Genomic DNA, 27,805 nt, shown 5'->3' with positions numbered 1-27,805 from the left:
TTGGAGAGGTGATAAGCAGTGCCTGGCTTTCTCCACGCATACAGAATCAGAATCATCTTTATTCTCCAAGTATGTCAAAAACACACAAGGAATTTGTCTCCAGTCGTTGGAGCCGCTCCAGTACGACAACAGACAGTCAATTGACAGAGAATACCGCTTAGAATTAAGGCCAAAAAGTTCTATCTTGGTCTCATCAGACCAGAGAATCTTATTTCTCACCATCTTGGAGTCCTTCAGGTGTTTTTTAGCGAACTCCATTCTGGCTATCATCTGTCTTGCACTGAGGAGAGGCTTCCGTCGGGCCACTCTGCCATAAAGCCCAGACTGGTGGGGGGCTGCAGTGATGGTTGACTTTCTAGAACTTTCTCCCATCTCCCGACTGCATCTCTGGAACTCAGCCACAGTGATCTTTGGGTTCTTCTTTATCTGTCTCACTAAGGCTCTTCTCCACCGATTCCCCAGTTTGGCCCGACGGCCAACTCTGGGAAGGGTTCTGGTCGTCCCAAACGTTTTCCATTTAAAGATTATGGAGGCCACTGTGCTCTTAGGAACCTTAAGTGCAGCAGAATTTTTTTTTTTTGTAACCTTTGCCAGATCTCTGTCTTGCCACAATTCTGTCTCTGAGCTCTTCAGGCAGTTCCTATGACCTCATGATTCTCATTACCTCTGACATGCACTGTGAGCTGTAAGGTCTTATATAGACAGGTGTGTGGCTTTCCTAATCAAGTCCAATCAGTATAATCAAACACAGCTGGACTCCAATGAAGGTGTAGAACCATCTCAAGGATGATCAGAAGAAATGGGCGTAGTAGTGTGTTACTTTGGTCCCAGCTCTCTGCAGGTCCTTCACTAGGCCCCCCTGTGTGGTTCTGGGATTTTTGCTCATCGTTCTTATGATCATTTTGACCCCACAGGGTGAGCTCTTGCGTGGAGCCCCAGATCGAGGAAGATTGTATGTCTTCCATTTTCTAATAATTGCTCCCACGGTTGATTTCTTCACACCAAGCTGCTTACGTATTGCAGATTCAGTCTTCACAGCCTGGTGCAGGTCTACAATTTTGTTTCTGGTGTCCTTTGACAGCTCTTTGGTCTTGGCCAAAGTGTAGTTTGGAGTGTGACTGTTTGAGGTTGTGGACAGATGTCTTTTATACTGACGGGTTCAAACAGGTGCCATTAATACAGGAGTGGAGGACAGAGGAGCCTCTTAAAAAAGAAGTTACAGGTCTGTGATAGCCAGAAGTCTTCCTTGTTTGTAGGTGACCAAATACTTATTTTCCACCATAATTTGCTAATAAATGTTTTAAAAATCCGACAGTGATTTACTAGATGTTTTTTTTTTTTCACCTTTCATTTTGTCTCTCATAGGTGAGATATACCCATGATGAAAATTATAAATCTCTCATCTTTTTAAGTGGGAGAACTTTCACAATTGGTGGCTGACTAAATACTTTTTTGCCCCACCGTACATAACGTTTTGTTGGCTGCTTGCGAGCCGTATCGTATTAAAAGTACGTGATCATACCTCAAGCAATCCTTGAACGAACGTCTTCTCTTCGGGCAACGGTGACCACCACCACCACGTTTTTTTTCTCCATTTTGTTCTTTTTTTGACCAACACAATACACGTGCAATCCATTGTTGTCGTAGCCCTGGTAACGAGTGTATCCGGTCACGTTTGAGTTGACAAAGCCCAGTGATCGTAAATGACGTCAAAAGACACGCGGCTGGTTGAAGTTTGAAAATAAACCTGGCTCCCGGTCAGCGGTAGAATTGACTTCAAAGTTCTGCTACAGTTCTAAAAAAATATAATAATAATAAAAATGAATGAAATGCTAATAGAATATAAATCCAGTGGGGCTCTGCGATCGACAGGCTCAGGTCAAATAGTGGAGCACAGAGTCTGGATCAAACATGGTGAAGCAGCATTCAGTTGTTTTGCTGCACATAAATGGAGTAAACAGCTCACAAAAGTAAATCAGCCCTAAGAATCAATGTGTTTAAGTCCAAGTTGAATTATTTTTTTTCTTGATGCTTATGATTGAGCTTTTTAGACCATTTCCATTTCTTAAATGATCTTTCTTACACTGTACGTTTTAATTTTTGTAAGCAGTCTTATTTTTCCTGAACTTTGTTTTTAAATGTCTTTTGCACTTTTTAAATGCTTTTAATCATCTGAAGCACTTTGAGTTGTGTATGACATGCGATATATAAATTTGCCTTGCCATACATTTATAATACATTTACATGCATTTTTTTCTTCGTTTTTGTAAAATTAAACAAATATTAGAGGACAAAGTATTGCAAAAGTGTCAAGTGTTCTGCTGCAGTTCATATCTTTGTTGTTAAAGCTTTAAGGGAACATAAGAGTTATTGTATTCATTATACTGTATATTTTTTAAATCAATCGGCCGATTAATCAATTATTGAATTATTTTCTGCCAAATATCGGCATCGGCCTCAAAAAATACATATTGGTCGGGTCCTAAATACTAACTGTTGCGATTCCTACGTTGTTTACCTGATTTGGGTGTAATGGCCCTGAAATAAAAGCTGAAAGTCTGCAATTAAAGCGCGTGTTGCTTGTTTCCGTTCAGATCAGTTGTGCTGGTGTTTAGAGCCAAAAAGAGGAGATTTGTGCCCATGTCCCAATATTTATTAACCTCTACTGTAGCTGGAGGAGTTCTTTTAAATACATATATGACCTTCTTTGAATTAGGTCTCGCTGTCAACAAATGATTTCTCTGGAGCAAAACAAGCGTTGCCTCGTGTGGTGACTGTCTGATCTTTTCTGTGTTTCAGGGCTATTATGATAACCCTAAGGTGTGCGCTCTGTATGTAATGAAGGGAACACCAGAAGGTAGGTTTCTTGAGATTCGTGTCGACTTCAGTCGTTTTGTTTATATTCCCTCAAAGGGAAATTCAATTCGCACTGAAACTGACACGGAAAGAAGCTCACTTTCCTCTCGCGCTCCGTTTTGTTGTGAAAAGATGTGCCAAAACTCCAGCCTCACCCTGGCATGGAGAAGCACGAGGAAGAGGAGGAAGAAGAGGAAGATGGAGAGGGAGGGGACGACGTCAGCAAGAAGAAGCTCCCGCCGGATTCCAAGCCGAGGGTCCAGTCGGGACCCCGAACGCCGAACCCGTACGCTGCCGACAACAGCAGCCTCATGTTCCCCATCCTGGTGGCGTTCGGCGTCTTCATCCCCACGTTGTTCTGCCTCTGTCGGCTGTGAGAGGACTGGACTTACATGAGACTGACAGGTGAGGGGACGGGGGTCGGCACGGGCGGGGTGAGGGGGGTGTTGAGGAGGTAAGGCGTACACACGGCTTGGAAGAAATATGGACCACGGAGGACAAGAAGACAACTAGTGCAGGAGGAGGCGAGAGACTGCGAGCAGAGCGAATGTTTGCCTTCCACCTTGGGCTCACCGCTTTGAACGACATTCTTCATCCGTTTCATTTCCCAGACGAAGTCTTCAACAGTCAGCTCGGCGAACACTCAGCAATACTTCATCAGGGGCCGCTGTGCTAACTTTTCAGTCTTTTGCACGCAATGTGGCGAAAAAAGAAAAAAAAAAACACTCCTCAACAACTTGCCAGACATGGGATTAGGAACACGGTCCATAAAGAATAAACCACAATCTTAACTTTGGGAATACAGCCGCCATCTTCTTTATCTCTTCGTGCGGCCATCGTACATTACGTGCCATTACCTCACCTGGTATGAAAAGCTGTTTATGGGAAGCATTTCTCCTTCATATCCACTTTAAGGTCCATGTACTAGTACGCTCTTTGTCCGCACGAGTAAGACGATTCAGTGTACTAGTAAAACGACTGATGATTTTTCCACTACTGCACTCTCGTAGGACAACTTTGGCGTACGAGTAGGAAACTGCATGTTACTAGTGCGGCAAAACTAAGGGGGCATTTGGGTGCTTATAAGTGTGTGACACATGCCTACTGGTTGGGCCGAATAGTTTTACTAGTGCAGCAGCAGTTTACCGGTAAGGTTTAACCGCGTACTAGTACGCCAAAGTTACACCAGTAGTGGAAAAAAAATATTACTAGTCCGGACATTTTCGACTAGTGAGCTCGAGTCATTCTACTAGTGTTCTGAATTGTCTCGTACATGTACATGGTTATTATGTTGGGTATCAGAGTAAAAGGAAAACGCGTAAATGTTCAAACGGTTTTTCTTAACCTGGAGACCTTGGGAGTGTCCTCAACAATAATCAAAGTAATAAGCATGGATCCATTTCAAAATCCAAACATTACAAAAGCTACATCTTTGCATTTCCCTGCTGTTGTCTTTTTTGTAGTTTGCCAGCCTTTTGGTTCACCAAAAGGGTGTCATTTAAAACTTCGTTTTTCCCATTTGAAATTGACAACTCGCTTGAAAATAGCTACAATTCTGACAGGGACTTTTTGTTTCTTCACGGTTTGCTCATGAAGAGCTCACTTTGATTTAGTACGTCGGTGGCAAAACAAGAGGGAGTCTGTATTCCCTTGCCTTTATTTCTTCACTATGAATTGCATTTTGTTGGCTGATAGCCTTTTGCTAGCAGGAGGAGCCTGTGCCAGTCATCCCTGAAGTGGCTCCAGTGAGTTTTACAATAACATGAAGAAAGCACAACATCACAGTTGGATGAAAACAAATGTTGACTCCACGTCTTTTGAATTCCCAGCAGCCTTTTAAAAACCTCTTGTCTTAAATCTCCCCCAAATGTCTAGTCGACTCTCGTTTTGTCACACCAGTGAGAACTTTTAGGTTTAGTTCAGCTGCGTTTTTGTGGTTCCTGAGCAAACGTTTTTTTTTATCTCTCCAATCTTTCATGCCCAAGGCCTCATTATTGGAGTCCTCTTTGTGGTTTCGTCTTGGCCTTTGAAATTCACGTGCTGTGGATCCTGCCTTGCTCCTCCTCATCTTTTGACTAATAGTAGGACAAGAAGAGAAGTTGTTCATATCGTGCCATTTTCTTTCCTTGCGTTTTGTAACAAATTTTTAAAGATGTAACTTAAGCACCTGTCCCCGTCAGAAAGGACGCAAAAAAAACACCGTCATTTATTTCAGCACCAAAGTCACCATGGTCGCTGCTCTCCACAGTCACGTGTGTGCGCGTGTGTGTGTGTGTGTGTGTATATGGTACAGGATCACACATTTTCATTCAACGGTTCTCTCCTCACTTTTCTGTCGGAACTGAGGTGTTGGGGATTTATTCTTTGGGTTTATTGTTTTAGTTTTCTCTCTGTGGCCTTTCTGTAGGAGAGGAACAGCGTTTTGTACACAGTGTGAAACAACAGCAGAAAGATGAACAGACAGACAGACAAATGAAATGGCTGTCACGAAATCAAATAAATTAGCTTATATCTGAAAATGTGGCCTCTTCCATTTTATGATGTGTAATTTAAATCAGTGTCGGGCTAATCGGAAGATATGTTGTTTTGCATTTAGATTTTGCGTTTGAAATGTTGCCTCAGGATCTTTTTTTTGTTTTTGTTTGGAATAGTTAAACATATTTTATTGGTGTGACATTTTGCACTGCCTTGTGTGTCATTGTTATTTCCGTGAATTATTGATTACATTGTGCTTTACTATCATTAGCTTTCTTTGCCCTCATGTGCTGTGTGATCATTCCACACGAGCGAAGGAAGCTTCACGTGTCAGCGGAAGTTAATTTATACTTGTTCCACAAGCAAATATGCAGAAAGTTGGGAGACTTCTGTGAAACGTACGCCCATCACCACTTTTATTACACTTTTATCGGTCCCAGTATTGTTCGTTCAGCTCACTCATAAAAGCGCAGCAGCGGAATGAAGATCTGCTCCGCGTCTTAATTTTCACATGAGAACCAAAGACTTGTCGTCACTCCATCCACACTCATTATTAAACATGGCGTCCTTATCAAGAGTTCGATAAATCTGGGAAGTAAAGCCCAGAACAAATCTAATCACTCCTCAAATAAGATTTTTTTTTTTTTTAACAGCTCTGTAATTAAGGGGACATTGTTTTTCTGTATTTTGTGATACACTGTACCCCATTTAGCTGAATGCCCAGCCCAGCCCCTCCCCTGTCTGTTATTTTCCAAGCAACTGTACAGTATATGTGAGTTGAATTTAAATGGAGACAAATTTACACGGCAAAACCTCAGCCAACCTCTCCACCGTCCGGGCAGCACACAAAAAAAAAAAAAAAAAAGTCTGTCACCAAGCTCAGTGTGAGTGTGTGAGATGGACCGTGTATGATCCTACTGTATGCCATGTACACGTGTTGGATAACTAAATGCGCCGCTGAGGCCTGAAGGCAGCAGCATGCGGATTGAGAAATGTGCTCAAAATCCTTCTACTCTTGCTGACGTGTGTCCTATATCTGCAGTGACAAAATGCTGATAAATGCTGTCTCTTTTTAATAAATGTGCTATTTTATCAGACTGTCGCTGCTGTTTTTTTTTCACCCTGGCATCCAGTTAAGTGGACCCCTGCGCTTTGACAATCCTGCTTTTCTAAAAAAAAAAAAAAAAAAAAAATTGAATTCTTTCCTTGTTTTAAATTCCATGAATCTCTTGTCTGTTTTTAAAGATGTTGGATGAGGAGCTGGTCACTGCTAAGTTCAGCATGCGTTTGTTTGTCCAGGTGTCTCCTCTTCTCCCCACCAACTGTGAAAACGCCTCTTAAAGCCGCATATAGAAAAGTTGATGGGAGAATGGACAAGCAGCTGCGCAAAGATAACTGAAGCCCCAATTTACTGGACCAACTCTCTCGTTGCACAGAGTGTAAATCAGTGATTCCTAACCACTGTGCCACAGCAAATGATCTAATTTCACTTGATTGCTCTGAAAGTTTACTACAAATAATATTGTATATCTCTCTCCACCTATTTTTGCCAGCAATGGTTAGTGACAAGCAAAAGAACTACATGCTCTTCCACTACCACCATACATCATTATTTCAGTAGACAGTGTCATAAAGAAGTATATGCCCCCTTATCAAATTCTAATCATAAAATGTCGTTTTTAAAGAGTGTTTTAATTATTAAGGGGGGAGAAAAATCATAGCTACCTGGCCCTGTGTGAAAATGTTGGGCCACCCTTAGCAGCAACAACTGAAATCAAGCGTTTTATATTACTGGCAATGAGTGTTTCACATCTCTGTGGCCATATTTTGGCCCATTCTTCCTTGCAGAATTGTTTGAATTCAGCAACAATGGCGGGCTTTGAAGCATGAATGTTATTTTTAAGCATTTCAAAGGGAGTCAAGTCCAGACTTATTTTGTTCATGCAATTCAGAAGTTGAGTAGCGGGTGTGTTTCGGATCGTTGACCTGCTGCAGAACCCGTGTGCGCGTCAGCTTGACGTCACAAACTGCTGGCCGAACATTTTCCTTCATGATTTGCTGTTAAAGAGCAGAATTCACGGTTCCATCAATCGCAGCGAGTTTTCCAGGTCTTGAAGTGGGAAAGCAGCCCCAGACCATGACACTCCCAACCACCATGTTTGACTGTTGGTATGATGGTCACTTTTTGACATGCTGTGCTACATTCACACCACATGTAGCGAGACACACACCTTTCAAAAAGTTAAACTCTTGCCTCATCAGTCCATAGAAGATTCTGCCAAAAGCCTTTTTTTGTTTGTTTGTTTTGTGTCCCCCTGTTCCATGTTTTCTCCATTTGTGCATAATGTCTCTGACCGTCGTTCACTGGAGTCTTAAAGCTTTAGAAATGGCTTTGTAACCCTTTCTGATGAATGTCAGTTGTACAGTTTTCCCCAAAATATGATTAGCCACATTTTATTCATGATTTAACAAGGGGGGCAAATACTTACTTTCACACAGGGCCAGGTGGATTAAAATAGTTTTCCCCTTAATAAATAAAATCCTTTAAAATTGCGTTTTGTTTGCTTGGGTTATCCTCATCTGATATTTACATTTGTTTGACGACAAACATAAAAGTGGGGAAAAATAATATTATTTGAGAGGAGGTTGAATACTTTTTCACGGCACTGTATGTACGTTGTGTGACATTTTAGTGCTGTGAGATTTTTCTGATGTAAAATATGTGCCTTAGCTCAAGAACGGTTGGGAAACGCCAATACAAATGTAAAAAAACAAAACAAAACAGAATGAAAATGTCCATACGTGTATATATATTTATATCCATTCAACAAACCATAACATTTATAACTTAATATATTTGATTTGGAAGTGCATTATTTCTTTCTTGGCTCCAAGTCAAATCAGCGTGAACTTAAAGAGTTCGAAAGGGAAAGGCTCGGTGTAGTTGAGTCCAGTGTCAGTCATTTTGACCTCATAGGTAGTACAGGGTCACAAAAGGTGTGTGCAGGAGGCCGACCCCGCTGCTTTCACAGCGCACGCTGACTCCAGCCTGACTGCAGCCTAAGGCCAAGCCCAGCCCCCCCCACACGTCGCCACCATTGTGCTGGAGATCAACTGAAGCGAACTTTTTATGTGGTGAGGAAAGCGCGACCTTCCGCATGTTCACCAAGAGGCGACCTCGTCCGGGACCACCTGCCGCCTCCTGTAGACTTTGGAAAAGGAACAGCAGATCCACTCGCAACTCCACTGTGTTACCGTGGGACCTTGAAATAAACCTGACAGAGGCAAAAAAACATGGAGACATTGAGTTATTAATTTCTGCCTCTACATTGCAGGTCCTATAACATATTACAGAGTTGAGTTAATACCTTGTGGGAAGGTTGCTCTTTGCCATAGATAGAAGCACGGGACGGATGTCCGCCTGTTGTGGATTTGTGAGCTGAAGGTGAAGCTCGGCTCTCTTTATTCTCAATAATAAGATCTCCCTGGTGAGAAGCAACTCTACATCCGGACCTGAGGACGAGGAGCAAATTCCCGTCGGTTTTATGGACCAGTCCAATCTTTGCAGCATTGCTTTCGAGCCAGGGCTTTCTCAAACAATCTTGGAGAGGACAATTAGCCTGCTAAGAGTCATTTGTATGCAGATATCAGTGTCTCTTCTGCACAAATGAATTCATCAAGCCATTAAAGGGCCTTTTCAACAAATGCTGTTAAACTCTAAAGCAGCTGACAGAGGACACTTCTATTCTTTCAAACAGCTGCGTGGGTGACATATTTGCTTTAGTCTGCCTTTCATTGCAGTGCAGATAGTCCCAATCCCCCTCCCCTATTTTGTTTGCATTATCTTAAATGCACTTCTCATTTTACTTGGGCATATGTTTGAAAGCGCATGTGGGAGACAACTAGTGGAAGTGGCATTGTTTTCTGAAGAAGCACAAGTGGATTATTCACAGAGAAAACAAATCCTGGCTTGCCACCAAAATATAAATACGCCTACATTAGAGGTGGGCAAAGTATGCCTCGGGGGCCACATGCGGCTTCTACATTCTTTAATCCGACACACGAGCATTTCCATTATCAAAAGTCCTGTAATAGTTATTTCTCCTAAATTTCGTTTGGTTCAAATGTATTGATTTTTATTTTTTTCCCCCTCTCATTAAAAACTGATTGACTGTAAATAAAATTCTGTTAAACAATTTTGCATGTGCATTTTTTTAAAGTGTATTATTCAATAATGGATGAATTATATTAAATCTTTTTTTTTTTCAACTTCTGGCCCTCGACGACAAGTCCGCCGACCCTTGTTCCACATTGACCCCATGCGCCACCCACCCAACTTGTATTTCTCTCTTTTTTTAATTGGGTCTTTTTTCCATAATCCTATAAACAAACTAACGGCAGTTGACTTGAGTCCGTCTTACCTCTTAAACGGCCCTGGAGTCCTTTGACGCTCCTGCAGTCGAGTCCGTCTTGACAGCACCGGTAGACCCGCCGCACGAAGCTGAAGAGCGGCTTCTCTGGGAACACAGCGCCCCGGGAAACTCCAGCAGACAGAGGCCTGACCCTGAGGCGCACCACGGTCGAATGATCCTGAGGATGACGTTGCGAGTTTTCCTGCCAGGACGCCGTGAGCTCCGCGCAGCGTTCCGGGCGATCCTCCGCCGCCGCGCGCCTCCACCGCCTCAGGAGGTCTGCGCGTAAAGACGGTGTCGTGGACCTCCCCGGTGCCGGTGCTACGAATCCACCGGCCTCCAGTGCGCGGCCCCGTACTCCGATATCGCTGCTAATCACCGCGAGAAGTAATAAAGCAATCCACGGATGGAGGTGTGCAGAGGCCATGGTGCCGCTTCTGTATCCGAACTGCAGCTGGTCTCGTCACGTCGGCCGTGTCGGGCGCCTGCTTTATATCTCACCATGGGAGCAACTTTCCACTTCGAATTTGAATCCCTGCCCCTCTTTTTGTTCGCACCCACTTGACCCCCCCACACCCCCCGCTGCTTTCTTCTAATGCGCTTGCATAATGAGGCGCCCCGACGAGCGCCGAGCCCGTCCATTCATATTCAGCTACTTAGCTAATGACTCTAATGACTCCATATTGAGTCGTGTTTGCGAAGCGCACAAACGCCCGGACAGCACCAGCGCCGGTCACGTTTGACAAGAATATGCTTGTGCTTTTTTTAAATGGGGGGGAAAAAAAAAAGAAGAAGTTGTTCAGGCATTTGGCTGCAAAACAACGGAGAGCCGACGTAAGCCTAATAACGACCTTGTTGGCCCTTGTGGTTCAAAAACAAATAGCTCAATAAAAGCATCACATGTGCCTGTTCTTTCACCTTCCACTAATTATGGACAGCTAGCTCGCCGATAAGCAATTTCCATTCCATCCGTATAAAGGCAACAAACACCACCACACCGAAATTCAACAGTGGAGGGAAGTAACAAAGTGGATTTGTCATACATCTGTACTTTAACTTGAGTATTTACTTTTCGAGCGACTTTTTCACTTTTGACTCCCTCCATTCCTAACGACATATCTGTACTTTCTACTCCTTACCTGGTCAACAACAAAAAAAAAAAAAAAAAAAAAAAAAAAAAATAAGATGATGTAAATAGAGAGCGGTAAAGCAAACCACCAAATCTTCTTCTCGGTACAAGTTGATAAGAGAAACTATTTTGTGAGCGTAGTTTTTGTTGATCTGTTATCAAAACGGGTGTTGTGTACAATTGACAGAGAACATTTTCCTTTTGTAATTAAGTACATTTCACTCTGTAATTAACAACAAATAAATAAAAATCTCTTAAGTACAGGACTTCCATTCTCTTTTTACTTCTGAAGTACAGAGTGAGTAGTTTTATGCAAGCCCTGTAATTGATTGGAAAACACTTTCTCAAAAGCCGTGCCACTCATTTGTGTCTGTACAAATACGATTACATTTTCTAAGATGATGAGAATTAATATCAATGGATTGATGAAATCAGTGCAGATGAGGCCTGCAGTTCAAAATGTGTGCTGTCGGCAAAAATTCGCTTCATATTAAAGTGTTGAGATAATGATCTTGTGTGTGCTTATAAATAGGCCACGCAGCAATGGAAAGGTGAAATTGTGACTAAAGTTTAATATTTTCAATGCAAATGATTATTAAATAAGGTGATATATAAGTGGTACAGTAAGATCCTATGTAAACGTTTTATGTTTACTGGAGGTCCGTCTGTGCCAAGAAAGGCATTTGGGCGCAAGCGAAGCCGTGTCTTTTGTGACGTACCAGGCGGAGTCACAATTTGGTGGCAGAAAGTCGGTCAGACCACACGTAAACCTTTGATCACTGGTCTAACACGATTCTGATTAACTTGATCGGACCGCAGGCAGACATACCGAGCTCAGCGGACATATTTATGTTACCAGTGGTTATCACCAGCTCATTCCGTATTTAAAAACGGGACCCACTCACATTGTCTATTGCCACACCAAGAGCCAAGAGCAGTAACAATGCTACACTCATGCACGGACGGCTGCGATTACGCAGCTTCTTCTTCTGCACATTTAAAAGGAATGAGAGGAGCCGCGTCGATTGGCAGCGAATGAATTCAGTCGTAAACCCGGCCACAGAGGCCTGCTATCTGATCTGCCGGGCTGCGCTGGTTTACGAAATTAACAACACTGGTCTAACCCGCCCCTGGCGTACAGTTGCGCTGCCCAGCGCACCGGATTTACGGCAGTCACGAAAATAGGGCCCCTGATCTCAACTGTAGCGGCGGTGTCACATCAGAACAGGTTAACGCCATGTTTGAGCAGTCTGTGGCGAGCCTTGCTGGGCAGAGAGAACGCGCTGTCCTGGTAGTTGGGGATGCCCGAGTTCCTCGCCGCGACACCGTGCTGCAAGAAATACGTCTCGTGGGCCACGCTGCGGGCTCCGTAGACAGCAGTGGTGGCGTTCCTGCAGTGACAAATCCCCGCCAAAAAAAAGACATACGAGAGATGAGCATGAGTTTGGGAACGCTGTGTTGCGATGATGATGACAGATTCTTCCCCTGCCCCCACCCTCTGAGAGAGAAACCACCAAAGGCCCCCACCCCCGCCACTCCAAACCACCACCGTCACCAGTCACTGACCTGATAATAGCCTCCTGCAGAGTTTCAGTGTTACAGAAATGCGAGTGAAGAAGCGATGTGGCTCTGACAAAAGGACGCTCGGGGGCTCCCCCTGGTCGACCAGACAGGTTGGCTACAGAGACACACAATAATGGTGTCAGTGCCACATTAACCTGGACAGGCTTTCATACTGCACAAAGGAATGCTGATAACAGTCCTGCTAGGTAGAAGTGGAGCGGCACAAGCTCTCTTACGCATACTGGCATGAGTACAAGGAATTAGCAAAGGAAAACGATCAGGCCTCACTTGTTAGCGTGCTCTGAGCGCAGTCGAAGTGGGCAAAGACGTAGGGTCCTGCAGTGCCCGGCGCCCCTGGAGCGATGCTTCTGAGATGGGCCTCAAGTCCATTCAGCGACGCTAAGCAGCTGTGATACTGGATACAAACCAGAAAGGCAGAGCTGACTGGCTGACAAAGCCCGTCGATTAGCGTCACACAGGCAGGTTAGTGCACTCTTTCACTTTTCACAACCACCAGCAGCTTTTTTTTTTTTTTAATTCAAATGTGAAGGTATGAGGTTGAAGTATACCAGGATTATAAATATTCTACTGTATGTAAAATATCAGCAGTATCATTAATCCATCCATTTTCCATACCACTTCTCCTCACCAGGGTCGCGGGCGTGCTGGAGCCTCTCGCCCAGTGTGCGAGTCGCTGACCCTGAACTGGTTGCCAGCCAATAACAGGGCACACATAGACAAACAAACATTCACACCTATGGACAATTTAGAGTCCTCAATGAACCTCCCATGCATGTTTTGGGGATGTGGGAGGAAAAACAGGAGTACCCGGCGAAAACCCACGCAGGCACGGGGAGAACACGCAAACTCCACACAGGCGGAGCCAGATTTGAACCCGGGTCCTCAGAACTGTGTGGCAGATGTGCTAACCAATCATTCACCGTGCCGCCTCCACTCTTTCAAAGAGGATGAAATCGGTTGTTTCTTACCACTTCCTCCATGGCACCTTGATCACATAAGAAGTGAGGTTCCACCAGCAAGGCCAGCACCAGGCCCTTGACCCTGTGAAGGTACAGTGCCATGGGGACCAGGGCGGTGTCGTCCGGGTGGACGGGGGCAGTCTTGTTTTCCGTAACACCTAAATTGGGACTTTCAAATATGCGATGATGTGATTCATCGCAGAGCTCTGTCTTTCCAGAGTCAAATTCTGTCCCAGAGCAAGCACCTCCATCCCCTCCATTAAGGTGCGAGCTTGTGTTGTGCTCCGAGCTGCCTCTTTCCCCTCCGCTGCTGTCAAAACTATCATAGTTTGAACTTTGTAGAACTTCTTCCTCAGCGTTATGAGAGGCTTCTCCATTTGGTCTGGGGTAGAGTGGATGAGTGCTACTCTGCAATGGAACTGGGCCAAAAACGGAGTTGTCTAATGCGGACAAGCGAGGGCTCGAGGTTCCGTTTTGGATGGAAGGTGGATCTGAAGGCAGAGATTCAGAAGAGGCTGTATCTGATGGCATCCTTGTCAGGGTCTTATGTATGGAAGAGGCTTTAATCGGAGTAGAATGGGACCTGGGAAGAACAAAGAGCATTTTCTGGACTGTCATGGATTAAGGCTGTGTTCACACTTCGCCATCTCTGCGGAATGTGTAGGAGCAGAGTCAATATGAGTAATGTCATAATTTCTATATTGACCCTAAGAGCACCTTTTACGTGTGTATGTACCGGTACGTTTGGAACGTTTGAGGAAAAAAGCCAGTGTGGGCACTAAAGCAGTGTATACACATACAGGTTGTTTTACATATTAAACATTATATGCATTATCATCAAGGAAAACAAATCAACGAGAGAGTGTGATGTACCCCAGATCAGTGTTTCTCAAACAGGGAACCTAGTGGTACATGAGCACATTGCAGGGTACGCGGAAACAGGCTTGGGCATGTGTCACGGAATACAAGTAACGGCGTTACGTATTTATTTTTATTTTTTTAAAGTCACCGAAATCCAATATAATTACTGAAAAAAGACGTAATCGGATTACAGGTACATTTATTAAAATTTGTGATGATTTCGCAGGCTTACATTTTTTAATGCAGGGAGAGAGACGCTGTTGATTTGAGCACCCGCTCGCTTTCACACTCGCGGGCCGAGCAACCTTGTCAGGAGTTTAGCAGAGCAACAGTGCGTATATGGTCACATCGTAGCTAAATGGACCGCGGCCACTAGCTGAATGGCCGTGTAACCTTCTCAAAAGCGACTCGTTTAAAAGCCAAGGAATGGAGGGCGACTGTGGATCCTATTTATTGGAGGTGTTAGTCGTTTTGGATACCATTTACAAAGAAACCGGAGCTGCCAAAGCAATACGGACTGCTTGTGACTTCGCCTACGGGTAAGCTAGCGAGCCCGCAGCTAAATTGTAAGTAAACATTTCACAATGACTATCCTGTCACAAATGGCTCACTACTTTACTATTTAAACACCATATTACCACTTCTAAACCTAATAATAATAATAATAATAATAGCCGGAACAGTGGATGACTGGTTAGCACATCTGCCTCACAGTTACAATGTATCCAAAATGTTACTTGAGTAAACGTAACGGAATATCCCCACCTCTCCTCTCACAGACCTGTTACGTCATCTTGAAGAAGCTGTTCTATCCTCCACACGGGACCTGTATTGATGGCACCCGTTTTAACTCCTTATCTGTAAAAAAGACACCTGTCCACACCCCTCAAACAGACTCTTCCCCTTGTAATCTTTATTGGGTAGAATTGAGACGTGTTATACAAACACTCGTCCCAAACAGTTGCTCCTCTTATTTGTGTCCGGCAACAATGCAAGCTTTATGTCACTTCCTTATTGGCTCGCGTTCCGGTTTCACATCCCAGTCACAGAATTTGTGGCTTGCCTGACCTCTGTACTGACCACACACCTATCCTATCTCCTGCATCCTCCTCCCTAACACCAACTGTCCTCATAACATCCATCAACCTTCCCTTTGGTCTTCCTCTAGCTCTCTTGCCTGGCAGCTCCATCCTCATCATCCTTCTACCAATATACTACTCCCTCTCTCTCTTCTGCACGTATCCAAACCATCGAAGCCTGCTCCGTCTAACTTTGTCTCCAAAACATCGAACCTTGGCCGTCCCTCTGATGAGCTCATTTCTAATCCTATCCAACCTGGTCACCCCTAGAGAGGACCTCAACATCTTCATCTCATGCAACTGAAATGAGTCTTGTATTACAGTACCATGATTCTCTGTCAACAGGAGCCGATTGCAGGTACTGAAGTTCAAACGTGGTGAGGAACACGGACGTAGAGCTGACAACATTGCAGAATAAGCTTGATGGGCTCGGGTCTTTGGGCGACTGCGCCTAAATAGAAATGTAAAGCACAAAAGCATCCCTTTTTGTTAGAAAACATGCCTTGACATATACACTTATATATACACTTGGCCTATCAAGTTTAAAAGAGGGTGATGGTGGATATATTAAAATGTATTTGGACAGAATTGCTTGTTTAAAAAAAAAAAAAAAAAAAAAAAAAAAGGCCCAAATTCAGACATGCATTTTAAACACGTACACAATCCTTTTTAAATGATATCCTTTGGATGTGATTAAAATGCAAAACTGTGTGTTTCTGTGTATATTGCCATTTTAGTATACAGTAGTGTAGAATGGTGCTTGAACATATTGAGCGTTTTATATTAATAACACTATATGTAAAAATATCTGGAACAGCACTCAGTATGATGCATTGCACTTCAACCCCACTGCAAGCGGCAACACAATAATACAAATACTAGTAAATGAATAATCTGTGACAGTGTCACTCCAAACTATCAATAGGAAGGTAGGCTCTTGTATTTGTATCAGATCTCATTAGATGTTTGGGGGGCAGGACATTGTATGAGTGGTTAGCAAAACTGCCACACAGTTCTGAGGTTCCGGGTTCGGACCTCCGCTCTGGCCTTCCTGTGTGGAGTTGGCATGTCCCCATACTTGCGTGAGTTTTCGGCAGGGACTCCGCCTCCCTCAGAAATTCCCAAAACATGACTGTTAGGTTCACTGAAGACGGTAAACTGTCTTTAGGTGTGAATGCGAGTGTGAACGGTTGTTTGTCTATACGTGCCATGTAATTGGCTGGCAGACAGTTCGGGGTGTAGCCCGTCCCTGCCTCTCGCCCAAAGTTAGTTGAGATAGGCTGCAACTTATCCGCCACCCTAATGAGGGAAAGCGGAATAGAAAATGGATAGATGGATGTGGAGTATTGGACGGAGCCAACACGGGTAACAGTGTACCAGTCCACTAGCGTTCCATGAGTTCACTAGCAGCTAATTACACATCCGTCCAACTCTGTCGGCTCACTGTGTGATTTGTGCGCCGGCTCACCAAAACTTACAATTTATCAAGTCCGGAAAAACTATTGTGTTCATTTTACAACCCCAATTCCACTGAAGTTGGGACCTTGTGTTAAACATCAATAAAAACAGAATACAATGATTTGCAAATCATGTTCAACGTATATTGAATTGAATACACAACAAAGACAAGATATTTAATGTTAAAACTGATAAACTTTATTTTTGTTAGCAAATAATCATTAACGTAGAATTTTACGGCTGCATCACGTTCCAAAAAAGCTGGGACAGGGTCATGTTTACCACTGTGTTACAGCACCTTTTCTTTTAACAACATTCAATAAACGTTTGGGAACTGAGGACACTCATTGTTAAAGCTTTGTAGGTGGAATTATTTCCCATTCTTGCTTGATCTACAGCTTCAAGCACAGCAGTCCAGGGGTCTCCGTTGTCGTATTTTACGCTTCATAATGCGGCACACATTTTCAATGGGAGACAGGTCTCGACTGCAGGTAGGCCAGTTTTGTACCCGGACTCTTTTACTACGAAGCCACGCTGTTGTAACACGTGCAGAATGCGGTTTGGCATTGTCTTGCTGAAATAAGATGGGGCGTCCATGAAAAAGACGTTGCTTGGATGGCAGCATATGTTTCTCCAAAACCTGTATGTACCTTTCAGCATTAATGGTGCCTTCACAGATGTGTAAGTTACCCATGCCATTGGCACTAACACAGGCCCATACCATCACAGATGCTGGCTTTTGAACTTTGCGTCCATAACAGTCCGGATTGGTCTTTTCCTCTTTGGCCCGGAGGACACGACATCCACAATTTCCAAAAACTATTTGAAACGTGGACTCGTCGGACCACAGAACACTTTTCCACTTTGCATCAGTCCATCTTAGATGAGCTCAGCCGCAGAGAAGCCGGCGGCGTTTCTGGGTGTTGTTGATAAATGGCTTTTGCTTTGCATAGTAGAGTTGTAAGTTGCACTTACGGATGTTGCGCCGAACTGTATTTACTGACCTCGGTTTTCTGAAGTTTTCCTGAGCCCATGTGGTGATATCCTTTACACATTGATGTCGGATTTTGATGCAGTGCCGCCTGAGGAATTGAAGGTCACGGGCATTCAATGTTGGTTTTCGGCCTTGCCGCTTACATGCAGTGATTTCTTCAGATTCTCTGAACCTTTTGATGATATTATGGACTGTAGATGATGAAATTCCTAAATACCTTGCAATTGTACTTTGAGGAACATTGTCCTCACACACTTGTTCACAAAGAGGTGAACCTCGCCCCATCTTTGCTTGTGAATGACTGAGCAATTCAGGGAAGCTCCTTTTATACCCAATCATGGCACCCACCTGTTCCCAATTAGCCTGTTCACCTGTGGGATGTTCCAAACAGGTGTTTGATGAACATTCCTCAACTTTCTCCGTCTTTTTTGCCACCTGTCCCAGCTTTTTTGCCACGTGTTGCAACCATAAAATTATAAGTTCATGATTATTTGCTAAAAACAATCAAGTTTAACAGTTTGAACATGAAATATCTTGTCTATGTAGTGTATTCAATTAAATATAAGTTGAACATGATTTGCAAATCATTTTATTCTGTTTTTATTTATGTTTAACACAAAGTGTGTCACACAATCATGGGGACAACATACAAACTCGACACACATTCCAACCTGGACAAGCGTGCGAACCAATGTACTGCCCCCCTGCCCCCCTCACCAATGGTAATGTGGGCTAATAAAATGATGATTCGTTCACCTTGAAGGTTTCACTCTCATGAACCATAACCTTCATGGTAAGATCTGGGGACATCTGTGTGCTCACGACTCTGTGGGAGAGAGGTGGCCGAAGATGTTCATGACAAAAATCAAATGGACAGCATAGCTCGTGAATACGCCGCTTACAAAATTAGGCATATTCAGCTTTTGTAACAGCGGACGTTAAAATTGAGTCAGCCTACCGTCCCCTGAAAAGAATACAGCCTTCTAACACTAGGGGGCATCGCTGGCAGGCCTGCAGAATGACGGCGGCCTTGAGCAGCAGAAGAGGGTCAACCTGAGGAGCAAAATATTGCCCATCACCAGATACAAGGACAAAACCTCAAGTGATAAAACAATAAAATTGTAAGCATTAAAGCGGTACAATGAGTACAAGATGTGTGCCATGTTTTTTTATTATATTATCACAAGGCTCTAATTAAGTGATCTTGCAATGCTATTTAAGAGTAAAAATTCGCATTTTGCGCCTCATAAAATACATTGAAACGGTAGGATTGTCCCGATCGGATCACATGATCAAAAATCGGGGTCGATCACGTGATTTTCAGCTGATAGAGATCGGGTGAACATTTTTTTAAATTCCTTTTCTAACATTTTAAATGTGACTAAGTGACAAAATAATCCAAAGGTTACAAAGATCTTGCCAAATGCAACAGTAATAACTTTGTTTTATACAAACGATCTAACTTTTCGGGGTATGTTTGGTACCGGTATACTGTGATATCTGGGACTAACTGTGTGTTTGTGCGTGCGTGACACACACACTAGCACAGTCTCTGCCCTCCCTGAGCATGCTTTAAACTGTTTAATGACACCCCAGGTGTAGTTTACTGTGAATTATACACATTGTATATTCACATACAAGACACACAGATCGTTTTAGAAATCATCTTAATGCTAAATGGGAGTGAATGTGTTATTTTGTAATACAGTACATCATTGTAATAATACATTACTTGCAAAATTATTTGCATCAGAATGCTTTAGTTAAAACACTGTACGATCACGCCGTCATAAAACTGAATTTATTTAGCTTTGTAACATAATAGTATTTTGAAGGTAATGACCCAGCAGCAACATATTGAGAGAGAAAAAAGAACTATGAACTAGTTCATTTTTGGAACGGTGAAGTGAACTTTTTTTTTTTTTTTTTAAATCATTTCATGTAGGATAAAGACCTTCCCCAAAACTGACATTACTTACATACAGGGTACCTCAAAGTTTTGCTCAATGTAGTCAGTGTGTGACATATGGCCAGCATACTACCATCTGATCTATAAGTGGGTACACTTTGAGTCATGTACGTGAAAAACATGGCAAATGTGGTCAGACAGGGAAAAACAGGTTAAATGAGTTAGGTACCCAAACAGAAGCGCGTTTTGGAGGATACCTGAATAATAAAATATTCAATAACCCCATTATATTGTCATATTTTAATCGTATAATACAACTCCTGCTTCGGGTCCCTGTGTGATAAACCTGCAAAAAAAAAAAATTGCTCATCAAAATTAGAAAGTTGCTCCTCAAATGAAGAAATGACATGCAGAACAGCTCCTAAAAGAAAAAAATATATATATTTTGAGCCTTGTATCAGTTATATCACGTGACCTGTCTCTTTTGCAAAGAGCTTAGAAAGAAATAAACAGTAAATAGTAAGTAAATGCAGAAGCGTGTCTTGGCATTGCTCAATAACACAGGACATTGTGGCAGTCATATCCTGTTTCTACTCAGTGCGTGAGCAGCAGTTCAACACTTAACACATTCAAATAATACAGCCCTCCAGTGTGGAATTTGTTTTTCCCTGTGCTTGCGTGTTGTTGTTGTTTTTTCTAGATACTCTGGCTTTCTCGTTCCACATTCCAAAAACATGCACGTTACGATTCACTGAAGACTTTGTAGGTGTGAATGTGAGTGTGAACAGTTGTTTGTCTATCGGTCCCCTGCAAGTGGTGCGCCCAGTCCAGGGCGCACCTCACCTCTCACCTAGTGTCAGCTGGGATTGGCTCCAGTTGACTCGCAGCCATAAAGAAAGCAAGCGCGATAGAAAACGGACGGAAGGATGAACCTTGACGTACATTTGTCGAGTCTATTGCGGTCAAGGAGCTGAAGACACGATGAAGCTCCGACGGTCCAGCGAGCAGGTGCGACAGGTACTTTGACCACCGAGCAGCCAAGGTTTCCCGACTCTGAAGCTTAGGAATAAAAATAATAATCAGAAGAAGAAGAAGAACCACTCTTTTCAGTAGTTGATCATCAGAGCCAACAAGGTCTTCTCTGCTGCCCTTAACACTATCAGAAGCCGTGACCGACATTTACAACCCTAATTCTAATGTTTGTACCACGAAAGTAACCCCAAAGTCTCACCATTATTTTCTTGCGTTAGTTTCAGTATGCATTAGTCTTAAAAAAAAAAAAAAAAAAAATATGAAAGGGCAGTAGTACCTTGTAGCTCTGGCGTACAGAGCCATTGTAGAAACAAAAGAGGTTTATTAGCTTATCCAGTAGCTCACAGACACTGACGCTGGGAGTTTCCATGGAGCAGCCCAGAGCCTGAAGGAGGAAAAACAAGGAGGAGGTTAACTATCGCGGACAGATAACTAGGTCAGCAGACATCACACACTCGCCCAGAAGAAGTCCTCTTTCATGCGGATTGCAAACTTCTGGCGACGCAGCCTCAGAAGGCGCACAGGGGAGGAAGAAAGCTCCGAAATGCAACGAACCACTCCGGCAAGTTGCCCACAAAGTAGCTCCTGCTTATCTATGGGGGTCTGCGGCAAAGACAGACATGTCATTATCGTCAACTAATTCGACTGTCGTAGCCAACGGTTTGCGGGAGGCACACCTCTTCCGGATAGAAGTAGCAGATCCCCTTGCGAGTCGGATCCCCCTCTCCCTTCACCTTGGAGCCATCATATAGGAAAAAAAAATTACACCTGCAAAAGACAAGCGTGATGAAATGAGTCATGCAAAGACAGGAATTATTTTCTTTTTTTAATAAGGACTTTCGAAAATGTTATGATAAGGAATGACAATGTTTTCGTCTCTTTGGATTCTTACTCGCTGTTCGTGACAGACGGATAGTCGCAGCAGCAAAATTCATACAAACACTCATATTAAGGCAACAGTGTACAAACATAAAGAGCATCATAAATGAGGGATTATGAAATCTAATCAAAATAAGAAAAAAAAAACTGATTTTCATGTTGCATGTTGTTATAGTATATGACAAGTAATAAATATAGTCAAGTATATGGTAAATAATCAATGTAGTCAATTGGGGTTCAGTACTATTTGTACAAGTGGTGCAAGGTGGAAAGTAGAGTATTGACAGTGTATACAGTACAATAACATATTCATGAATAATAATACAAGTGTGCGAAAAAGCTTTTGATAGGCATGATGTGTATTGTTATCTGTATGCATAGCAGTTCAATTTGAATCTTAAGAGAAATCCAAATAATGAAAATGTAAACATGCTGTACTTTCACATTTTAGTTTCCCGCGTTGTGTAAGTTAAATATCACGTACTGTCCTAATATTCATGACTTTTTTTTTGTATGTCCTGTAAGCTTAGCGTGTAAGCTTAGAAAAAGATCGTAAAAATATATATTTAAGAAATGAAGGAGAAAAAAAACAAGTGGGTATAAACTGCGTCAGTAATATTGCGTCAGTGGTCAAAAAGGAACAAGAGGGTCTTACCCTCTGGAGTCATACGGACTAAATTCCGCCATGGTCCAAAATGATGTCTTTTGTTGTCATCAGTTCTCAGGACTCCTCAAGTCTCCGCCACCAAAAAAACGCGAACGCTGCGAGAGCTCGTGTCAAACTGCCCTGCGAACCGATAAAAAAAATACAAATAATAATGATAATAATAAAATATCTCACTAGTTTCAGGCTTTGGTTGACGTGAGGAACATCTACTGGAGGAATGCAAGGGGGGGCGGTCACACGCAAAGACGGTCATGTGAAAGGACGGCGTGCGGGAAGGGACAAAGTAACGCTGCTTTCAGTATTGTACTACAACACTGTACTACTGAATGAGGTTTTTAAATTGGGGGGGGGGGGTCACGAAGAGGTACTATTTACTACTGTATCTTGGTTTATCTACCCCAGCGACGTGTAGTGACAGGCTTTGGGTACGACTGATGAATTTAAACGACGACCAGTTGAACACACAATTCTGAAAAAAAAACTCAATTATGCAAATGACCTATTCATCCATGTGAAGACACTGATCATGTTAATGATTTCTCCGTAATTAGCAACAATAATTTAACAAGGTAGGAAACTGATAATTATCAATATGCAGTACTTTATTTTAGCATTGATTTAAGAAGAGAGTAACCTCCACTGGCTGACGTCAGCAATTACGCTCCTAATACACCTTTAATGTACCATATTTTGACCTTGTTTAATAGTATATATACTATACTGTAATGTGTTTTATTTGTGTTGTTGGAGTAGACACACTTGTGTATAAATCACAGAACATTCCATTTTGGACAGTCAAGCTCACATTGACAGTACAATCGGTCCTGTCCAGATTTTTTTTTTTTTTTTTTTTTTTTTCTTATATCCCACCAATTCTAACATGCAGGGCAATTCCATGCAGGTTTTTCCTCTTAACGACACCATGGTGTATATTAAAATGGTGCCGCTGGAGGGAGAGGAGAATACAAAAAATTAAAAATTAATTTTTTTTAAAAAGAAAACGGAATTTTGTCACTTGAACAGGCAGTGTAAATCCAGCCTTAAATAAACCTAAAGAAGGTACAAGATTAGTCTGTTTATGCATTCAGATACCAATGCAGATATTCATTTGATTTCCAGCGTTGAGAGTGCTTCGTCTATTTAAACAATAAATTAAAACGGCATCCATCACTTTACACAGAGAAGCAATACACAAATAGGAGGTAATGAAGTTACTTTATTTCAGTTATTTAAGATGACATTTTGCTTAAAGAACTGCCAGCTCAGGTCCCTCATGTTCAGAAGTAAACACAGGAGTAAACTGCAAATGAGCGTGTATGGTCCTGGAAAGAAAAACCTACTGAGGGAAAACTGGTCCCTGCACCAGTTATGAGGTCCGGAAGGAGGATTATTCCTCATGACCTTCATAGCCGCCAGGAAGGGCATTCACGTGGGCATTGTGGAAGAGGCTTTTATTGCCATCTCCCCAGGGGAACCGCTGTTTAAAAATAAAATATAACATTCAGAGACATGAACGACAAGTGTAGTAAAACTGATGAAATTAAGCTATTTGAGTCCAACCTTGCTCCGAATGCGGAGGTGCGAGTAAGGGATGAACTCTGGCTGTTCATGGCTGTGTTGCTGCTCTTTCAAGTACATGTTTAACATGCACACCGCAACACCAGGCAGGGCAACCACAAAGCTAAGAATCTTCCATGTCCTAGCTGGAGAGATGAAAAATCAGGATGCAACAAAGGTGTGTTGAAAATAAGACAAAACACCCCCAGGATGAGGATTAATTGTGTTGTGATTAATGACGTTTACATTATTTGATCCACTGTGATGGACAGCATGACGAAACGTTCCTATCCAATAATTTTATAACCAATGTAAACATTTAAATTAACAATCAAAACTAGGTCTGCGACTTACGATTATTTTAATAATTGATGACAAGGTCGATCATATTTTTAATTAATCGATGAACTGGAGGAAAAAAAAACTCATTTCCATTCCTTTATTCAAAGACAGGACATTACAAATTGACAGTGCAGAAAATGCAAACAAGTTGATTATGACTCAGTTATTAGCTTGTTTTGTAAACGTCAGAAAATCAACAAAAAATGTTGTTCATTGTTTTGCATAGTAAAAGCAGATGTTTGCAAATGTCGTATTTTGATTCAACACGGAAAATGGATGGGTGGAAAAAATAATCAGTCTGCTTTTCATGGAGGACTACAGAAATTGGAGCACATTTACAGTTGAGAGGCTGAAATGAAGTTAAAAAAAAGCTCTGTAGAGAATTCATCGTTAATCATCATAGTTGCAGATTAATCACATCTCTAACAAACAAACAACAATACGTTCGACAACTTTATTTAAAAAAAATGTACATTTCTCTTTTAAATAAGATCATCAAGTGTAGATGACAGATTCAATATTATGCCACGATATTTTAAGTCTAATCACTAGTCACACATCCGTTTATCCCATTTATTTCGGCCATTACCCACAATTTTATTCCTCCTTTACATATTACTTGAATGAAACATATTACTTACACATCAATTTGGAATGAAACTGTTGTTGGACAGAGTACGCTTGATTAACTACTACTATTTTAGATTAATGTAAGAAATCATTTGCTCGTGCTTTCAACGGGAGAGAAAGATGCCAGCGTCAAAAGAAAAACTAAATTGTTTTGGGCAACTTATCCTGCATGTTGTCGAGTCAAGGGTATCAGGATAATGCTAGAGCTAACCAAAGCAACAAGGTCACTGTGGAAAAACTAGCCCTTCCTCGTGAAAGTTAAATGACATTAAATCAACGTGTAGTCTTTAATCGATTGTCAGACTCACCGGCCTGCTCGCCATGACTGCCGGCTGCAGCTGCAGAAAGCTGGCGACCGGTGTGGGTCAAGGAAGACCTCAGCAAGGTTCGAGTCAGTGGTACGACGGTAGCCATCTTCTTTCATCGGGCTCGAGACCAGACACACCGGAACACCTTAAATACAGCAGTCACGTGATAGGAAACCCCATTATCTGACCACGCTTAAATTCATGTAAATTATATATATATATATATATCATAGACGGTTTAAAATCCTTTAAATACGTGCATGAATTGATTAACAGAAACGTTTAATCAAAATTACTGCGTTTTAATTTTTCGTCTTTGGTATTTATTGGCGCTTAGCAAACCAGCTACCGCCATCTACTGGACTGAAATGTGAAACAAGCGCTTGTGTAGCAATATTGTACACTACCCATACAATCCATAGGTATTGCAATTTAAAACATACAAAATAATGAAATCATATATGAAAAATAAATGAACAAGAGATCAATAATGTTTCTCAAACACCGTGACTGGGTGTCCTCTGCCCAGACACAAAAGCAGATCGATAATAGCTGCCTTTATTTAAAGTGGAGGACTTTCTGTGAGTTCATGGTCAGAGTCCAACCTGGCAATACTGTACAGCAGTACATTTTTCTGTTTGACCAAGATTCGTGGAAAAAAAACCACATTCGTGGGTAAGTACATTTGTGTTGGAAATATAATAACAGTTCTGTTTTTATTTTGTTTGTTTTTTCATAAAGAACAGAAAAGCTTATATGTGAATGATCCTTGTAGCTGTTTTGGTCTATTTAAAGATACACAGTGAATGTGGATTTGTTTTCTTTTTCTTTTAATGAAGTATATTTAGTAATTAGTCGTTTGATATTCCATAATAATTGTTATCAACCATTGTATATTCTATTAAGAAAGTTCTCAATAGGTCAATGTTTCCATGATGTGTTTCAATTAATGACGCTTTTGTGCTAATTAACAAGTTTAAAAAAAAAAATAATAGCATACCGTCATTATTGTGAAGATGTCAGATTTGAGATTTGAGCTCGGAGATCAGAATGTGACTTTACAGAAAGGTAGAATAGAATAATAACAACGTAATAATAGCATGTTATATGTTTTCATTATTCAAGATGCCCCGTGTGTACTATGAATATGTCATGTGTCATTTATAGGTATGAAGAGGATGTTGGTATATCTCCTCTATGGAATCCTTGTTTCCCTGCTTTTAATTCAGCTGATGGTAACCGGGATCAAATGTATGCCTTTAAATGAATTGCCATTCAGTCATACACTGGCAAATTCCTACAGTAGGAAATGTATGCCTTATTATTGTTTCCTCTGCTGAAGGTTTCACAGTTAAACCTGGAAATTACTGACATCAAATTTCACCCCGAAAGACTCAGCCATCGAGCGTCGGGTAAGGAAAGAAAAGACTGACTTTAGATACGATGTAAAAAAAAAATAAATAAATAAATTAAAAAAATTGAGTAACTCGTTGCGTCTTTGTCGCTTCCCGATTGAAGGTGGGGGGGACAACCACATCAGATGTTCATTTAGAAAAACGTGTCCCTGTTAGAGGTAAACATTGAGGTTTGTCAATAACATCTAGCTACCCATTTTCTGTACCACTTATCCTGTTCGGATACCTCACACCTTGACTGAGGAGGAACTGAGTCCACGTCAGGCGAGTGGACCCAGCTGTCAGGCTGACCTACATTTGCATTGAAATTCTGTCCTCACTCGATAATTGCGACATGATAGTGGTGGGATGAAGAGGTGAGACCGTGGTTGTTTGCCGGTCACAGTGTTTGACCTTTTGAAAAACCAGGAGCATGTAAGGAGGGATGGGTGTCTTTCCAAAGCAGCTGCTACTTGCTGTCTCCCACCACCGCCACCTGGAGCAAAGCTCAGCAGCAGTGCCTTTCACACAGAGGACATCTGGTGGTTGTGAACGGTGTGGAGGAGCTGGTAAGCTTCAGGTCCCGCTCCGTCCAGCGTCGACAGTGTAAACGATATGAGCAAATGATCAATGATCAAAGTGTTGTTGACTTTAGGACTATATCTCAGAAATCTCAGAAATCACTTATAAATACTGGATTGGACTGGTGGAGCGAGCACACGAGGGAGAGTGGAGTTGGGTGGACGGAACGGACTACAGTACAACCCCAAAGTAAGAGCCTGTTGTGGAGGCCATTAAAAGCACACGCACGGGCTCAATGTTTTTTGTTTGTTTTTTTTCCCTTCCATGTGTGATTCTTAGGTTCTGGGACGCACATCAGCCTGACAATTGGGCCTTCAGAAAAAACGGCGAGGACTGCGGGCAGCTCCATGCTACCGACGCACGGAATGACGCTGACTGCAACGTGGCGTACAACTATATTTGTGAAATGAGGACATGAGTCTCCTTACAACATGACGGCCATTTTGTCTGGAGAGATTTTCAAAGCATATTTTGTGTCCGGCGTCTCAGATGAACTATGAATTTTCACGAGATCACAAAAGCATCTTTGTATTACATACATAAAAATAAACCTCTCTCATGCAAAGATTAAAAAAAATAAAATAAAAACTGTCAATCCGTTTTCTACCCAGTTTGACCTCATAGGTCACGGGCGTGTTAAAGTGTTAAAATAATTTCACTGTACATTGTGTGACCGTGCGGGTCTGCAGTCACAGAGA

At 42.2% G+C, this 27,805-nt stretch overlaps 5 protein-coding genes across 7 annotated transcripts in view; 2 read left to right on the top strand and 3 right to left on the bottom strand.

Moving 5' to 3' along the window:
- Window positions 1-6,421, top strand: part of mlec (malectin) — an 18,661-nt gene extending 12,240 nt beyond the window's left edge. For both annotated transcript variants that reach the window (XM_061673041.1, XM_061673040.1), the window contains exons 5-6: window positions 2,800-2,857; window positions 2,989-6,421. In XM_061673041.1, the coding sequence (XP_061529025.1) occupies window positions 2,800-2,857; window positions 2,989-3,233 (303 nt within the window). In that variant the 3' untranslated portion in view covers window positions 3,234-6,421. The remainder of the gene's footprint in view (window positions 1-2,799; window positions 2,858-2,988) is intronic.
- Window positions 6,422-8,225: 1,804 nt separating this feature from the next.
- Window positions 8,226-10,170, bottom strand: si:ch211-170d8.2 (uncharacterized protein LOC571755 homolog). Its single transcript, XM_061671143.1, has 3 exons — window positions 9,753-10,170; window positions 8,700-8,844; window positions 8,226-8,606 (listed from the first exon to the last, which is right to left on the bottom strand). The coding sequence occupies exons 1-3, from the start codon at window positions 10,168-10,170 to the stop codon at window positions 8,303-8,305; spliced, it is 867 nt and encodes a 288-aa protein (XP_061527127.1). The 3' UTR covers window positions 8,226-8,302.
- Window positions 10,171-11,241: 1,071 nt separating this feature from the next.
- Window positions 11,242-22,527, bottom strand: hps4 (HPS4 biogenesis of lysosomal organelles complex 3 subunit 2). Of its 2 annotated transcripts, XM_061673038.1 has the most exons (12): window positions 22,283-22,527; window positions 21,426-21,516; window positions 21,208-21,351; window positions 21,026-21,133; window positions 20,659-20,775; window positions 18,766-18,860; window positions 18,564-18,633; window positions 15,682-15,806; window positions 13,425-13,998; window positions 12,724-12,850; window positions 12,439-12,550; window positions 11,242-12,263 (listed from the first exon to the last, which is right to left on the bottom strand). In XM_061673038.1, the coding sequence occupies exons 1-12, from the start codon at window positions 22,312-22,314 to the stop codon at window positions 12,092-12,094; spliced, it is 1,767 nt and encodes a 588-aa protein (XP_061529022.1). In that variant the 5' UTR covers window positions 22,315-22,527; the 3' UTR covers window positions 11,242-12,091. The 2 variants fall into 2 exon arrangements, with proteins under 2 accessions (XP_061529022.1, XP_061529023.1); XM_061673039.1 differs by lacking the exons at window positions 18,564-18,633; window positions 18,766-18,860.
- Window positions 22,528-23,490: 963 nt separating this feature from the next.
- On the bottom strand, window positions 23,491-25,263 carry LOC133399502 (cytochrome c oxidase subunit 6A, mitochondrial). The gene is made up of 3 exons (XM_061671057.1): window positions 25,132-25,263; window positions 23,855-23,997; window positions 23,491-23,771 (listed from the first exon to the last, which is right to left on the bottom strand). Exons 1-3 carry the CDS (start codon window positions 25,235-25,237, stop codon window positions 23,682-23,684), a joined length of 339 nt encoding a protein of 112 aa, XP_061527041.1. The 5' UTR covers window positions 25,238-25,263; the 3' UTR covers window positions 23,491-23,681.
- An 884-nt stretch (window positions 25,264-26,147) lies between these two features.
- Window positions 26,148-27,525, top strand: asgrl1 (asialoglycoprotein receptor-like 1). The gene is made up of 7 exons (XM_061671142.1): window positions 26,148-26,199; window positions 26,299-26,382; window positions 26,475-26,543; window positions 26,615-26,704; window positions 26,955-27,094; window positions 27,181-27,296; window positions 27,387-27,525. The coding sequence occupies exons 1-7, from the start codon at window positions 26,148-26,150 to the stop codon at window positions 27,523-27,525; spliced, it is 690 nt and encodes a 229-aa protein (XP_061527126.1).
- The last annotated feature ends 280 nt before the right edge of the window (window positions 27,526-27,805 follow it).

Source organism: Phycodurus eques, chromosome 3 (assembly GCF_024500275.1).
Source record: "Phycodurus eques isolate BA_2022a chromosome 3, UOR_Pequ_1.1, whole genome shotgun sequence".
In the NCBI taxonomy this organism is placed as follows: domain Eukaryota; kingdom Metazoa; phylum Chordata; class Actinopteri; order Syngnathiformes; family Syngnathidae; genus Phycodurus; species Phycodurus eques.
The sequence above is the reverse complement of the archived record's forward strand: the minus strand, read 5'-3'. Positions and strand labels throughout refer to the sequence as shown.

Coding starts and splice junctions, on each gene's coding strand:
- LOC133399502 (XM_061671057.1), bottom strand. CDS start 25,237: ATGGCTACCGTCGTACCACTGACTCGAACCTTGCTGAGGTCTTCCTTG. Junction 23,998..25,131: donor CAGTCATGGCGAGCAGGCCG/GTGAGTCTGACA, acceptor TCATCTCTCCAG/CTAGGACATGGAAGATTCTT. Junction 23,772..23,854: donor ACCTCCGCATTCGGAGCAAG/GTTGGACTCAAA, acceptor ATTTTTAAACAG/CGGTTCCCCTGGGGAGATGG.
- asgrl1 (XM_061671142.1), top strand. CDS start 26,148: ATGTCAGATTTGAGATTTGAGCTCGGAGATCAGAATGTGACTTTACAG. Junction 26,705..26,954: donor AAAACGTGTCCCTGTTAGAG/GTAAACATTGAG, acceptor TTGAAAAACCAG/GAGCATGTAAGGAGGGATGG. Junction 27,095..27,180: donor TGAACGGTGTGGAGGAGCTG/GTAAGCTTCAGG, acceptor TGTTGACTTTAG/GACTATATCTCAGAAATCTC.
- si:ch211-170d8.2 (XM_061671143.1), bottom strand. CDS start 10,170: ATGGCCTCTGCACACCTCCATCCGTGGATTGCTTTATTACTTCTCGCG. Junction 8,845..9,752: donor ACTCCAGGGCCGTTTAAGAG/GTAAGACGGACT, acceptor CCTCGTCCTCAG/GTCCGGATGTAGAGTTGCTT. Junction 8,607..8,699: donor AAGAGCAACCTTCCCACAAG/GTATTAACTCAA, acceptor TGCCTCTGTCAG/GTTTATTTCAAGGTCCCACG.
- hps4 (XM_061673038.1), bottom strand. CDS start 22,314: ATGGCGGAATTTAGTCCGTATGACTCCAGAGG. Junction 20,776..21,025: donor CTGTACGCCAGAGCTACAAG/GTACTACTGCCC, acceptor TTTATTCCTAAG/CTTCAGAGTCGGGAAACCTT. Junction 18,861..20,658: donor CCGCAATAGACTCGACAAAT/GTACGTCAAGGT, acceptor TTTGCTCCTCAG/GTTGACCCTCTTCTGCTGCT.